This window comes from Pyrgilauda ruficollis, unplaced genomic scaffold (assembly GCF_017590135.1).
Source record: "Pyrgilauda ruficollis isolate IOZ18807 unplaced genomic scaffold, ASM1759013v1 scaffold14, whole genome shotgun sequence".
Lineage (NCBI taxonomy): Eukaryota > Metazoa > Chordata > Aves > Passeriformes > Passeridae > Pyrgilauda > Pyrgilauda ruficollis.
In genome coordinates, this window is record NW_024512543.1 from 4,046,841 (window position 1) to 4,062,843 (window position 16,003).

Below are 16,003 nucleotides of genomic sequence, written 5' to 3' on the forward strand. Positions count from 1 at the left end.
GTGCACCATTACTTCTGCATTGCTCTTCCTTTAACTCCTCCAGGTTAAGTCACTGTTTTCCCTGAACTCTCCATGGGATAACATAGCACAGCTCCAGGGAGGCTTAAGGTCTCTTTGAGAAACACCCAGCTTGGCTGAATGAGGATTCACAGATTAGATGGCCTGTTGGTCTAATCCAGAATATCCTTGTCTGTGTCTGTGGCAGAAGCTCCACTTTCCTTTTTGGAAAGGAAAAGCAAGGGAGAACGTGTAGGGCTGCTGAGGCAGATCAGACTGCTCACCCTGATGAAAGCCAGGGAGTCCCCACAGCTGTGCCATGCCACCTCCCTGTCCCAGCAGCTGTAGCCTCTGCAGCAGCACAGAATCACAAGTGGTGAGAGGCAGCGTGGTTACCAACACCCAGAACATCCCATTCCCGACCTCTTTGTGCCCCAGTGCATGGAGTGGCACAGCTCCCAAAACCCCAGTTCAGGAGGAAGTGAGGCAATGGCTGAGGGGTCACCAGACCCTCCCATTGCAGTTGATGGATATAAGCACGGCATCACTGCACTGACACTTCTCCCAGCGCCTGCACTAAAGTTATCTCCAGTGTGCAAGTAAGGATGCATTTCCCACAAGGGAAAACTGGCAGGGGCCATGACACTCCCATCCCCCCATTTGAGAAGCAGGAGTGATGAGGTGGGGTTGTCTGCACTGGGGTGTCTCTAGTAAGCTCTGTTTATGGCTTTGATGCCAGACACAAGGTACAGTTCCCATTAAATCTCTCATTTCCATGCCCTGCTGTTTAATCCAAGTGCGTCAATGCATCACAGGCATGTGAGCTGAAAATGTCCAATTGGTGTTGAGTCACAGACAGCACCTCAGTGGTGCTTTGGATCCCAGCACCACTGGATCCTGACACACCACAAAGGCCAGGACAAACTCCAGCACCAAAGGGATTACACACAGTCACCCGCTGCACGGCTACTCCCTAAGACATGGAAATTTGCAGGAAACATCCTGGCGAGCACCTTGGAGGGGAGAACAGGACTTTTCCTGGTGTGCATGGATGGCATGGGCAGGGAAGGACAGGGAAAGACAGGGAGGGGGGTAGGGAAGGAATAAAGGAGGCAGGTGCTGGCCTGACCCCCCTGCATGGATGCCACACCATCCCTGCCTGGATGGCTGTGCTCAGGCCCTGTGTGCTGTGTGGGCAGAGCTGACAACACCTGAAAAGCTCCCTTCAAGGCAAAGGGCTTGCATTAAGGCAGGACTTGCACTTCTTTCTCCCAGCATACATCTGGTTTCAAGACAAAAATTCCTTTACACATTTTAATGTGGTTTTTTTTTTTTTTCCACTTGAGAATACCTCGAGGGAAATTCTGAATACTTCGCTGTATGGGTTCATTGGTATTTATATCTGAGCTGCAGTAGCAGAGTTGTGTGAATATTGAGTAATGTTCCAGGCAGAACTCAAATAAAAATAATTGAATTTCCTCATCGAACAGAACCTGCTTCCCACCTAAATAGTAATTCTCTATTCAGGGAAGCACCCGGGGCTTAATCTGTTAATTTCCTCCTCTTTTATTGTATTTTTTTTCCCAACAGGGTTGTTCCATTTAGAGATTATTAAAATGCAACCAAACCCCATGTCAGAAAATCATTCGAAAATGAAAACCAGTATTTAAATACTGCTGCACTTACGCATGGCAATCGTTTTCAGCATCTTCTGATAAAGCTTCTAGCAAACATGGTATACATTTGTTTCTGGCCTAAAGTAGCACAGAATCAATTTTCAAGACAAAATAATGTGCCCAGCACTATCTGAGATTGTTCTCTTAGTATGTAATTGTTCAGGTAGCACTAATGAAAAACGTTGCCTTGATATCAAGTCCATGGAAGCAGAAGAGTTTTGTTTGATCAATGATTCACAGTGTCAAAAAAAGCAGTGCTGGCTTTCCATCTCTGTTGTCAATGCAGTCCCCCAGAGGGCCTGGGAGGCTGCCAGGGTGAAGGGGAATTCTGTTTCCATGACTCATCCATTCCTGGGCTGCAGCGGAGACAGCCAGCAAGTGGTCAATCAGTGGCAATTGTCATGGGGAGTTGATGATGTGGATGCTCAGACCATCAGCATATTTCACAGGAGCCTTTCAAAAGCGCTTCCTCCTCAGGAGTGGGACCAGGAGCTGTCTGTAAACCTGAAAATTCCCACCTGTGTTTCCTACCAAACCCCGACTTCAACAACCTTTCACTGTGTCATTTATTTAGAAGTGGGTTTTTACAGTATTTTTAGCAATGATGAGAGTAAATCAACTAAAGCACTAACTGAGTAATGTCGCAGAGCCGGGTAAGAGCCCTGGGTGTATCAGGCAGAAAAAAAGCAAGTGGGCTTCAGAATAGGAATATTTTAGAAAGCACTGTAGGAGAAGAAATTTTTAAATTGTTCCATTTTCTAATCATGTCTTTTTGTAACTCTTTCCCCTATGGCACATTGTGTTCTCAGTGCTCCTTAAAGTTCACCAAGACAAAGAAATACGTTCAACAAAATAGACAATAGCACTATGCCTCAAAAACCACTACAAGTTCCCCACACTTGTTCGGGGAGGCTTCCAGCAGTCCCACAACACAGCTGGATTTATCTAATGCTCTATCTTAAAAGGCAAGTCTTAATTCCACCAGACGTCTTTGCAGCCCGTCCCTTGAGCCAAGCCTTCACGGAGACAATAACATAACAATCGTGTATTTTCCTTTGGCTGGGTGTTTCCAGCGCTTTGCAGGCGCTGTGAGGAGCTGATGCCCATGGCGTGGCTGGGTGCCCATCCTCGCTGGGGCGATCCGGGCGGGCAGCGGCGATGGGAGGGCAAGGAGCCCGCAGGGAGTTTATGGCAGAGCGAGCGTGCCCTGCGACACAAGGTCTCTCCGGCAAAGCAGCCCCCCAAATCCCTGTGACAGGAGCGGGGACACCTCAAAAGGCCGCAGGGCCCAGGGGGTCCCAGCAGGCAGTACAGCCCCCCCAGCCTGCATGGCCCGGGGCTCTCAATGGACACTCAGCATCCGTGCCTGGATCGCCCTACTTGTGTTGCTATGCATGCATTCAGCATTTAAATCTGGCCTGATTTCCCTCTGAAAGCTTGCATTGCAGCTAAAAACAAACCAACCAAAACCCAAAGGTTAAAAGCAGAGGGTGTTCTTAAGAACAATTTTGTAGCACAGCGAACGGGAAGAAGGAGTAGGCTCACTCATGCTAGGCTCTGTACAAACACAAAGGCAGTTCTTGAATGAATATGGTCCCATACGATCTTCTTTTGTCCAAGGCATAAGGAAGCAGCTCCAGATGACTGGTAATCTTTTTCCATGCTGCTATCCAGGTCTGAAATAACTGGGGTGTGGTAAATCTAGGCTGACGTAAATGAGAGAAGGTGTTTTGAAGAACCCAGGACAGGGAGAACAAATTAAAACCAGAGAAGTTTGCTGAATGTTACACAAGAAAAGCCTACTCAATTTTCTGTTTCTTATTTTTGTGACTGTAGAAATTCTCATTTTAAATAATAGAAAGGAGACCAGAAGGTCAGAGCCAATATGATTTGCCTCGGTGAACCACCAGTAACCAAACAAGAAGACTGGCAATGAACCAGCCATGATGAAGATTAGTATCTAGAGATTCGGAGCTCCACCAATACAGGACGAACCTAAACCTCACAGCCACACACAACTGAATGTGGGGGAATTCCAGCCCCAGCTGGAAGTGGGGCTCTGTACCAAATCACCAGTGGCACCGTCCTCAAGGCAGTGACAATGTCTTGGTTTGACCTTCCCCCCCCACAAAGCTACAGAAAGCTGTGGAGCAGACTTGTTATACTTGCTGAGGGCAAAAACCTCCTTTGCCTGCTGTATTCATTTGCTAAATAGCACGACGGCCTATCAGGAACATTCAGAAACATTGTTTGGGCTTGATTTTTATACTCCTTTTCCTCCAGCAAAGTACCTGCAAGTTTAGTACAAACAGATCGGCACAGTCAAGCACAGCTTGCAGCCTAGCTACATACTTCAGTCTTGAGCTGCTGAGGTTTTGGATGATGTCAGTCTGCTCTCCCGAGGGCTGCTGCTGTCATCAGATGGTGGGGCTGATAAGGCACGTGTTATGATGAGGCGTGCTGTTGGTTTTAATCATAGTATCGTGCATGAAGTAGGAAAGAAAGCGGTGTATTTCCTGGTACAGTACCTTGATAAGGCTCTCACTGCTTCATAGGTATTTCCACCACACTGTCCTCCGCTCAGCACGCGACAGATTGCTGACAATCTGAAAGTACAAACAGTGCTAGGGTGCAAAAACCCAGTTCCTCCATCAAAAACATGTTTATTTGGGACACTTTGTTTCTTTTCCCAATCTCAATTTCACTCACTCTTTTATTTTTCCTTTTTTTTTTTTTTTCTTTTCTTCTTTTTAAAAATTTTTATTTAATCTTTTGCAAAGTGGGACCCAAAACAGCTGTTGAGTGCTGGACAAAATACAGTCAGTTCCTAGAGCAGGTTTTTCCCTGTCTCCCATTCCCCACTGCACATGGGAATCACATGAGATCTAGCACAGCCTGTGAGTTAGGGGCCCTTGGCTGGATTTGCAGGCTCTAGTCCCCACCAGCACTTGTTTCCACACTGCTCAGATGCTTACTGCTGAATTGCACTTTCTTCCTCTCTTCCTGGTTTACTTCATATTGAACATTATGATTTGTTTTACTCGCAGACCAAATGATAGCAGTCAAGGACCAATTGTGTGTGTCAGAGAGCACTGAAAAGGATTTGGTACATTGCCTTTACCTGGAGCTGGACTGGATTTTACTTTTTTTGCATTCATGTTTCTTGTCCACTTTTTGTGTTTTACTTAGGTGAAGCAGAGGAGCAGGCTGGACCCCTGATCAATTTGCATTCCCACCTGTGGGAAAGAGACATGGCATTCCCAGTCCTACCAGCAGGAGCGCAAAGAAAGATGTGCAAAAATTGAAGAAATCCACATTTCTGCCAGCTCTGGCCTTTTCACAGTTAATCTCTATGTACCAGAAAATGGGGCATAATATATTATTTTGAAATTCTAATTATATAAATTGTCATCTTGGACCTTGCTATCTGCCAGTTTTTAAATGAAGAAAGAGACACATCACTACCTAAACTCGCCGACAGAAATAAAGCGCAGGTACCATTGCTAGAACAATGCCTGTCTGATATTGCTGGTTGTCCAGCTCATCTACTCCTTATGGATATTTAGATTCATCATTTCTGTTTCAGCAGCTAAAATAAGATTTTATTGGTTTGGGGTTTTTATTTGGATACGCTAAGCATCTGGTCTATCCTCTTTCCTTATGATACCACAATTGGAAACCAGATTCTCGTTGCTGAAATCCTAACACAGGTCAAGAGTGATTCCTAAAACCAGCCAGCCTGCCAGTCAGCTTCCAGATTCCTAGAACCAGCCAGCCTGCCACTCAGCTTCCAGATGAGGCAGATGTTAAGAGAAAATATTTCACTTGCAGCATAGCCAGAGGTGATCCAAAATCCCTCAGTGAGGATCATCACTGCTTTGCCAAGGGGCCTCCTCTCCAGGGCAGAACTTGATTTTAAAATGTTGGTGATGTGGTGGCCACTGGTGAGGGATGGTGGATGATTTGGTTGATTTAAATACCTTGGCAGAGTTATTCAGAAGGGTGAAGCAGTGCATGGTGAAAGGCTTGCTGCACTTTTCTACAGTGACCAGCACTAGGCAGGCAGCTGCTGATACAATGGGGAGGTGACCATGTGATGAACAAGGAGAGATTGTTTCTTTTTCCAGTGCATGTTTGCCCCTTGGAAATGAGCTGATCAGGGAGGCCACAGGACCAAATTCTACAGCTGAATTTTTTTGAAGCCAGATAATTTTATGACCGCTGTTAAGCGCTGTAATTTACTTAAACCAAGATAATGGTAAATGGAAACAAATCAGCTCCGTGTTTCAAAGCTGATGTTCCCTGGGGATAGGGAATAATGTCTCTCCTTCATGAGGAAAACCAAAGGGCAGGAGTATGTCTTCCTTTGAGTGCACTGGTGGGGGCCCCAGGCTGCTCCAGCCTGACAGTGGGGTGACAGCCCAGGGACCCTGGGTGCTGTGAAGCACAGTGCTAATATCAGAGCTAGTTACTAGATATTAGGTATGCACACTTATTCATACATGCAACCCACTGGGGATAAACTCCGCATAATCAGGCACCCACCACTGCCAGGCTGAGCGAGGGCAGCCAGGACGCCCCACAGTAATGGGGCAGGGCCTGGTTGGCAGCACAGTGCTGTGACAGGAGGTGGAACTCTGATTCCCATTGTATTGCTAGCAGAACCAGTATAATTTGACATGGTGCTTTTCTCCTGAAATCATCCCACATTAGGCTGGGAAGGTTAAATTTAGCACCTCAAGAACCAAAGGCAGGACAGCATCACCAAGTGCCGAGCCAGGCTTAAAATGAAAGGCCAGGGTGGGTCTAGGACAGCCTATATTTCTAGCAGGCATGTGAAGAGAAGCATGAAAATGTCTTGAAAATCACATTCCCTGGGAACAGGCTGGAGAAGAGAACAGCTGACAGGAAAGCTGAAAGGTAAAACCACACGTGCCATTTTGCAGGACTTTGTCTGGAAGTTGGGCTCCAGTCTTGTTAATCAAAGGCAACAGGAGAAAAAGTTAGTGGCCACAAACCTCTGCAGGAGATATTCAGGTTCAGTACAGGTTACATATAGAGAGGTTGAAATTGCCTGAGCCTTGGAACTCCCTGACAAGGGAATGCTGTGCACCTCAGTGCTGGAGACACTCAAGGCTATCAATAGTCAACTCCCTCTGCCTGAGAGGTGGTTTGAGAATAGGGAGTTGAGCCCTGTCACAGTTAAAAGAGAAGGTCTGAATGATTCACTAGAAGTCCCTGCCAATCCGGGTTCCACACTGATAACCCCACAGGCCATGCCATGGACCACTGGCCTCCCCCAGGCTGTCTGCCCTCAATTTCTTACCAACTGCTCACTTTTGAAACAAACTTTTGCATGTTTTCAAAACATCTCTGGTTCTGTTTTCATCCACACTGGAAGTGTTTTTCTGGTCAGAAAAATTGCTGGAAGAAAGAAAATATATTGGTCAGCAAGTTCAGTCAATGAATCCAAAGCCCACATTACCTAAACCTAAGAGGAAAATTATTTTCTGCAGCTCTTCTAGCTCTTTTGGCTGGACACCCTGAGGAGGGGGTGAATTAGGTTTGTTCTCAGCTTTTCAATCTCATTATAAGTTTGTAAGTGTAGTAATAGGGGCAAATGGGGTTATTTGTAAACACGGCACAGAATATCTGAGACTCAGGGATAATAAACAGGGTGCCTCTTTGCACTCTGTTTATTTTCACTGCCATTCTTTTTCCAAGCAGAAGTGCACCTTTTATGCTCTGCTGTGGGCCTTTAACAAAAGCTATTTTAACAAAAGCTCTCCCCATATCTTGTGACTGTAACTTCTCAGCAAACCAGAACTTTGCTAGTGCTCAAAAGCCCTAGCAGCATCTCCAGAGCTGTGAAACACAGTATATTCCATCCACATAGCTGTAATCAAGGTAAATCACAAAGGTTCCCACCTAAGACTTCTCAAGAAATCTCTTTACAGCAAACACAGCAAGAGCTTTAAGAGCTTCATTGGCGTTTGTTCCATATTGCTTAATGTCTCCTTAGGGGCCGTGGCTACCATCCCAAACAACATTTCTATGGCTTGCGTGGCTACATCCTTTTCCTGTGAATCAACGTTGGCATCTGCTCATCCAGAGTATTCAGGAGAAATATTTGCTGTTGCCTGGAGACTATGACAGGAGAAAAAGTATCAGGAGTCCTGAATTATTTTTGCAGTTCTTTCTGCGATACTGCGCCACCACCAAACAATCCCCTTTACCTGGCAGTTGTATCTCTAACAGGGTTTTAAAACCTGTGGAATAGGTACAGATATATTTGCCAAGCGCCCAAAATACCTGTAAAGTCCTCCCAGGCCCACATGTGAAAGGCATCATGTAGAAATTACAAAATACATCTGCATAGGCCAAGCAGACTCCATCCGTCTTTGTGGACACCGTCATTGCTTGCGCTTTCTGTCCTCGCTGGCAGGGAGACAAGCCCTGCGGGGAGAGCAGGGCTCACGGAGAGCCCCTGTCCGGCTCGTTTTGCTGAGCAGGGTCTGGTAGCACCGAGGCGCTGCAAACGTGCCACACCTGCGGCTGTGCCTGCACCCGGCTGCTGCGCTGGGACTTTAAACGCACACAGGAATGCTGCGGAACCCCGAAACGTTTCCACCAACTCCAGTTGTTAAAACCTTTCACATCCCACCGGCAACCGCTCGCATATGTGGGGGATGAGAAAACTTCCTTCCACCCAGAGGTGCAAGAAAACTCTGGAGCTGGCAGTCACGTGCTCCACAACAGCCTTACAACCCGCAGGATCCTGGATGGAAAAATTTCACTTCCATGTGTTGACTGAGTTAGTGTGGTGGGGATAGTGGGCGGACATAAAACGAAACTATGAAAAGAGATTAATTTGCAGCTGGAGCCCAGGCAGGGAGAATTGCAGTCCTCTGTTTGCTCAGAAAACGGCAGCTATTACCAAAACCCAGTCAAAAAGAAGAGGTTAGGGCAGTGGTAATAAAAAAAAAAAGAAATGAAAACCGGGGCGGGCGGGGCAGGGGGAAGCAGCAAAAGTGAAACAAAGCCTCTCTGGAAATTAACATGTGGAATTCAAAACATTTGCAGTATAATAAACCCAGGCGAGCCCATAAAGCTGCACTGGCCAAAAGGAGCTCTGTTCTGCCGGCGAGGAAACCCGAAGCGGCGTCAGGGCTGGCAGCAGCCGCCCCGCAGCCGCTCCGCAGCGCCCGCGCTTCCACTCCAGCCCCTTCGGCGAGCAGCAGGAGGATATAAATCAGCTGCGGAGCTGCCCACAGGGCTTAGTCACAGCAGGTATTGGTTTAGGGTGTTTTAAGAGGAACTTTTTTTTTTTTTTTTCTGTAAGTATTCTAGGGAATAAGCATCGGCTTTGTGAGGAAAAGGCGTTGCTGAATGGGCCAAAGAGTCTCTAAACAAAGGACATTTTACATCACCAGACAGAATCATCTTCTAGCATTTTGGACTGGACTCAGCCTCGAGGGGAAGAGCTGTTCTGTGGGTTCCCAGCAGACTCTCGAAGTGTCCCTACCAAGCCAGTCTCACTATCTGTCCCAGTGTTCCCAGCCCAAGAGACCCTCTACAACTCCTTCACCCTTTCCTCCCACCTAACTCCTTCCTAACACTGGATTTGCTGCTTTCTTCCTGTTTGTGGCTGGTTCGTACCCCTCAAACTGCTTCTGCTATGAGCTCCTCCTGACCCCTCTTCTGTGGGGCCCGGGTAAGAAAGGCACGGTCCTTCACTTACATTTTTTGCCCATTTTCACTTCACTGAGCACACTTTTGCTTGCTGCTGGAGCATGTGGTCACTCAGCACACCAGCTCTCTGCAGCAGAACTGCCTCATCAGCCCCACTGCGAGGCACCAGACCTCACACCTTCATGTCTGCCTGTTGTAATGCAGGGCGTGAGGAGCCTCCCTGAGGCACAAGTCTCTCTCTCCCTCCCAGGCAGTGTTTTTGTGTCACTGCTGCCCCTGGGCATGTCTTCAGCCTCCAGCCCCCACAACACCCCCAGCACTGAAGTCAGGAGCCTCTTTGTTCACACACTGACCACAGCACCTTCTCCCAAAGCCTCCTTCTCCAGACTCAAGCACATGCTAGCTTTCCCCAGCACAGACCACACAAATTGCAGCAATTAGCACGTGTAAAGGGCATGCTGTGGTTTTTGCCTGTATGACTGCATCTTAGTAGTCATTCATATCCTTGGGCATGGTCATCAGATAGTGTCCAGCAGGCTACATTATCCAGACCTTCCCCTCAATTTGATGCTCTTGAGCCCCAGTGGACAGATCCAGATTATTGGCCTCCATGCACTTGAACATGAGTAGTCTTCAGACTCTAGACAGCACGGCTTCTTTCTCTCCCATGCTGTCCCCACGCTGTGTGGGCTCAGTCTCTGGCTCTTGATCTCCAGTGGTGACCCCACCCTTTCCTGCCCCACTGCCATGTCCCCTCTGCTGTGCAAAGGCCTGGCAGAGCCCATTCTTCCCGAGGTCATTTGCAGCAGCAGCCCAAAGTCCCATCCACAGACCACTGCACTTAGTGCATGGGAGCCATATGGACTGAAAATTTGAGCCAGCTGGTAACAGTCCTCCAAGCGTATTTCTTCTCCAAATTTTTTCCCTCTCTGTCTCCCAATTTCATGACTATACTGATGAGACAAACTCTGTCAGGACCAGGAACTTGGAAAAGTTCAGGGCTCCTTTTAAATGATATTTTTCATCTCCTGCAATCTGGCACACCATATCCATGTACATGTGATACTAAACAAAAGTTGGCCAAAATCAGACATTTAAGTTCCCAACTGCCTTTAAAAACAAAATCATCAGCAATAACAAAGAACCCCTATTTGACTTTTCATCTCTCTCCTATGATATTCAGGAAATTAGATGGCCTCTGCTTCTACAGGCCCTAATTGCAGAACTGAAGGTGTTTTGGCACAAGAGCCACAGCTAGTCCACAGCAAAGCAGTGAGTAGTCAACATACCGCTGTTGCAGGAATTAGGAAGGGGGGAGGCAGGTACCAGGGTGGGATCTGAGCCACCTGGAGCTCTGCAGATCAAAGTCATCACATTATTCCATACCAAGAGGCAACTGGCACAGCCAGCCATACACAATAGCTCTAATTTCCAAGATGTATTGAGGGTGGATAGCACTAGACACACCTAAATTCAAAGCCAAAAAACAGCAATGCTGGTAGCCCAGCGGCATGGACCAAGTCCCTTCTTAGGAGGAGCCCACAGCAAGCGACATGACTACAACAAAATGTACACAAAAAGAAGCACGAGCAATGTCCCCTGCCCCACAGTAAGAACTGTAAGCACAACCTGTGCAGTGTACAGAGGCACACTTTGCCGTGGTACCTTACAGGCATCTTGTTCTTGTGGGTGCTTCTCTCTGCCCTGGCACAGCAGGCACACCAGGAGCAAGTGCTCTGATGCACAGGCCCAGCCCTGCTTTATGGCCACTCTGAAAGTCCCATGCACTAAATCAATAAGCCAGAGTGAAGGAGTCCTCAAGTCAGAGGAGTGTGTGTCTCAAAACTACCACGTCAGAACAGGCTATTTATACTTTTCTGAGCCTTGCCTAGGCTATTACCAGCCATTACCAGTCGGTTCACCTAAACAACAACTAGGTGAACTTGCTAACCCTTTGAGAAAGAGCATGAACAACTCATCCGTGGTAAATACAGGGAAGGAGAGACACTCTCTAGAGTGTGTGCTGCCACATACCAAAGCTGCAATGAATCCTAACGGTATCAGATCAGGTAAATCTTTTCACTGCTGAAGGCTCTTGCATCCTGTTCTGCTCTTCTCTATCCCCTGCGTGAAGCAGCTCAAGGTTAGTTTCAAAAAGCAAAACACAGAGTGACCAAGCATATATAATTAATAAACTCACAGAAGAAAAACAGTGCTGGCTTCCCGGAATCAGTGCACTTGGAGGGCAAGGGAAGTACCCAAATATCATGGGCAAAGACCTACTTTTAGCACAGCTTCCTGGTTGTTTGTCATACCAATAGCATTGTGCAACTGATACAGCTATTTTCTTCATCAATTATTAACTGGTCAAAGACTATTTGTTTGAAGAGCTGCACTGAAAGTCCAGAAAGGAAGCAAGCAGTTTGAAGCTCCATGTTTGTGCCCTGCAATAGACTTGGGATCCTCTCCAGATCAGATACTCTCACTATTCAGGGGCCGACAGCTTGATTCCCAGCAGCTGAGGAGGCACACCTGGGCACTTGATTCAACTGGGCACATGTTTCCCAGGCAGAACCCATCCCTCACATGGCGCTCATTGCCTTTATGCCCAGGGGCAAGGCTGCAGTCAAAGGTACTGCTGAAGGCCAGCAGTGCTGAAGCTGTGCCTGAGGCTCTTCTCTCAGGGATCAGCATACAGACCACACCATGCACTAATTTACATCAGTATCTGCCAAAGAAACTCCTCACACAGCTTTTGCAGTGTTCAAGGGAAGCAGCTTCCATCAGCAACACTCTTCTTCCTCCGTCTTTCCTCCACCCAGCTCACCTCTAGTGCCAGACCACACAAGTGCATAGAGCTAACAGCAGAGAAGGCTGGTTCACCGGTGTAAGCCTTGAGATATCCTACAGCTTTTGTTTGGCAAGAACTTTTCCAACATGAATTAGGAAATCTGAACATTGAGGCATGTTAAGACAGCTGAAGGATTTGGTGGTTCAGCAGCAACATTTCAGCCTCAGTTTGGAAGCAAAAGCTTGCTCCATAGAAGAGCTCAAAAGTGAAAACAGAGACTGAACACCATGAGCAGCGCTGGCAAGGATGTGTTCCTAACAAAACCAATGACCTGAGAAGTTTCTGGGATTGCTGATACTTCAAAATATACAAAGGTTTAAATGGGATAGCAGGGTGATGTGTGCATACACTTGAGCCTTCACTGGGGGTTCATGTTCCTCTCCCCCACAAAGCACCAAAGAGCCCCTCTGTGCAAGCAGACCACCAGGAAGCCAGGACTGAGATTTGGGAGTATCTCTAACACTTTGACATCCCACTTTAGCCTCACTCAAAACACACATAAGCCCTCCTTGAAGAGGAAGGAGCTATGCAGGAACACACAAAACACGCAAGCAACAAAAGCCAATCCCAGGTTTAAGCCATGCTCATCAGAAAGAACTTGTCAGGAACAGACTGAGTGACTCAAGCACTCCATAAGAGACAGAGAAGGTTAGAGCCACCAGGGGAGGTCACACCAGGTATTTGCTGCCACTGATCTGCTCCCAAGCACTTGCATGGCTGACCCGCTGCATCAGTGAGGAATGATGGAGGGACGCCTGGGCACACTGCGGGCACTTCAAGGGTCAAGAGAAGGGAAGCACCTGCATTTGGGGAGCTGTCTAAACCAGCCCCTCAATTTTTGCAAGTAAAACCAGCTCCACTGTCAGTTTCTTGAAAAAACTTGGGGTTTATTGATTTAAACTGCAAACAGTCATTACAAAAGAGATTCTCTTTTAAATAAACTCACACAAAGAGGAAGAAAAAGCAGTGTAGCGAACAGTAACAGGGGGAAAAAAAATTACATTCATTATTCTCTTTGTGCCAGTCCCATTCACCTTGGCAAGGAAAACTCCAAACTTGGAATACAGAAATGCAAAGACAAACTGTATTTGGAATGTCTTCAGATAGGCACTTTGAGCCCAAGGCTTTTCTCCTTGAAGAATCTATACAATAAGAGGAAGATAAAGGTCTTCCTTCCACGTTGTCTCGCAACAGAGCTCAGGTATGTACATTCTAAAGCCCAGGTAGGCAAGACCCGGGAGAGGAGAAGAGGAGGAAAAGAGAAAAGGCAAAGATGCACAACAACTCCATTTGCAGTCCAACACAAAAAAAGGGGGAGGGAGTTCTAAAATAAATAATCCAAACACAGTTTTTGCATTTTTTTTAAATTAATTTTTCATTTTTTAAAATAAAATAACCAAAAAAAGTGTAAAGTTACAAAAAATGTCATTGTAGTATAATATATTAAACTGTGGGGAAAAAAGGAAAAAAGACACTTCACAATCTTAAGATTAATATGGAAGATCATAATTTAAACATAAAAGAATATATTCTATGGATTCATCATCCCGATAAATATGAACAAAATTAAAAAGCAAAGGTTTTGGCAATAAATACGTTTTGATAAGTTAAATAAGCTTTTTATATTGTTGTGCAGTGACAAGCAAAATTTGCTCTCCAATTTCTGAAAAGTTATACAAAATTAAAAACCCAGAAAAAAAAAAAAAAGCTTGGCGTGAGTGCTCTAAGATAGGTCTAAAGTACTCTAGAGCAAAACCATTAAAGCTATGTCTACTGGAACTTTGTTTACACGAACTTGTGTGTGTGGAATGACTTCTGTTAGCCCCACCCCTCTATTTCTTTATTTGTTTTAAGATGTCACATGTATACATGGGGAACTTTTAGCACCAAAATCAAGTCTCTCATAGTCCATCTGTTTTTTTGCTTTTCTTTTGTTTTCTTCCTCCCAGTCGAAGTCCCACTCATGTTACAATCTTTGTCCGTTCTCAGCTTTTCTTCCCGCAGACCTGAGTGGATCCAGGCAAGATTTAGTCTTTTAAGGGGAGGGGAGAAAGAGGACTGGATGTTAACACTTGCCCACATGCCTGCAGCCTAGCAGAAACTGGCCAGTCAGGAAGGGACTGGGAGAGGGCGATGCAGTACATGGCCAGTGGAGGGAGCCGGATTCGGACATTTCCTGCACATCTGGAAGTGCACAGAGCTGCTGGTGCCCTCTGCAGCTGGAGAGGTAATACAGTCACAGTGAAAAGTGTTAAAAGGCACTAATTTTGTAAACGTTATTGCTTCTCATAGTAATTTTGGCACTTAAGGTTTAAGCCAGTGGGTATCGGGCAGGCAGGTGGACATGTTAACATCCAGCTTGAACTACTGGGGACAAGGTGGTGGGAGTTCAGCTTAACATCGTAATAGAGGTGGGGAGGGGCAAGAGTAAACCCCAGATTAGTCGTCGGAGATGGAGAGTCTGCTGAAGATGGGAAGACGTCTTGAGGTGTCCAGGATTGGGGAATCTGAGCCGCTGTGGCTGCTGCTGGAGCTGCTCAGATAGCCCTCCTGGTCAGAGAGGGAGTCCTGAGGACTGGGTGGCGAGTCAAACATGTTGGGGGACTCGGACATGGGCCTGAACAAGAAGGTGGTGGGGGAGCTCCCGCTGGGCACCTGCACCCCCATGCTGGGGGCAAAGAGACTGACCAGCTCCTGGCTGGAGAAGGTGAAAGGGTTGCTGGCGCAGTCAGGCAAGGTGGGGGAGCCCAGCAGATCGTCGGCGCTCAGCATGGGCGGCGGTGTGATGGAAGTGGGGCTGTCCAGCAGCCCGCTGGCAGCAGTGCTGGGGAAGCCGGCGAAGCTGAAGCTGTGCTGCAGGCGGGGTCTGTCGGTGACGGCGGGCTCCCGGCTCCCCGCCACGGCGCGGCGCTCCTCCGCGTTGTGGATGAAGTGGCAGCGCGGCCCATAGGGACAGAAGCCGATGGTGTGGAAAGTGCGGCACAGCTCGGTCTTGTACTTGGGGTGACGGGTGAGGCTCCGCAGCTCGTGGATGCCGTGGGCGAACTGGCACTTGTCACCGTACTTGCAGGCGCCGTTCTCCTCGAAGGGGCGGCACAGCTCCGTCTTGTAGCGGCTGGAGTTGACCTGTCCCCCGGGCTGCTTTTGCTGCAGTAGGCGCTCGCCACCCTCGGAGAAGGAGCGGTCCCGGAAGCGGCTTTCGCGGGGGCCCAGCATGGGAGCCGGCTCCCCTTTCAGGCTGCTGAGGAGCTGGTTCTGGTGAAACTTGGAGTTGGGCAGGGTGACAGAGTGCCTCCTAGGGAAACCCCCGCCCGCCGGGGTGCCCACCGCCTTCCTGTCCAGCAGGCACCCGCTGACACCCGAGGGGCTGTAATTCAACATCTTGTTGCTCTGCGGGGACAAAGCAAGAGCCGGTCACATCACTGCTACTGCCACCACCTCCTCCGACATCCCCACGTAGCTCCGCGGCACCCCACCGCCTGCCACTGCCGCGGCCCGGGGAGCGGCGGCGGCTGCCCTGCCCCGACGGCCCCCCCGCAGCCACATCTGCTGCAGCCCCCTCCGCCGCCCCACGCGCGGGCCCCCCGCCGCGCCCCTCCCCGTCCGTGGCGGAGCGGTCCCGGGCCAGCCGAGCGCCCGGCGCGGGGGGGCGCCCGAAAACCCCGCGCGACGGGAGCGCTTCCCTGGGAGCGCCCCCGGGGACGGCGGCGCGCGGGAAGGGCAGCGCGCGGCGCGGCGCCCGCCCAACCGCTCCCGCAGCGCGGCCGGCGAGGGGCGGCCGAGCCCC

General features: G+C 48.4%; 1 protein-coding gene and 1 long non-coding RNA gene across 2 annotated transcripts in view; both read right to left on the minus strand.

Moving 5' to 3' along the window:
• Positions 1-1,547: 1,547 nt before the first annotated feature.
• On the minus strand, positions 1,548-8,307 carry LOC121349593. Its single transcript, XR_005954561.1, has 3 exons — positions 7,986-8,307; positions 7,000-7,097; positions 1,548-4,279 (listed from the first exon to the last, which is right to left on the minus strand). It is a non-coding gene; the product is annotated as an uncharacterized LOC121349593 (long non-coding RNA).
• A 4,775-nt stretch (positions 8,308-13,082) lies between these two features.
• The window catches only part of ZFP36L1 (ZFP36 ring finger protein like 1), a 3,532-nt gene continuing 611 nt past the window's right edge, over positions 13,083-16,003 (minus strand). Inside the window, exon 2 of the mRNA XM_041460025.1 lies at positions 13,083-15,606. Within this exon, the coding sequence (XP_041315959.1) occupies positions 14,656-15,606 (951 nt within the window). The 3' untranslated portion in view covers positions 13,083-14,655. The remainder of the gene's footprint in view (positions 15,607-16,003) is intronic.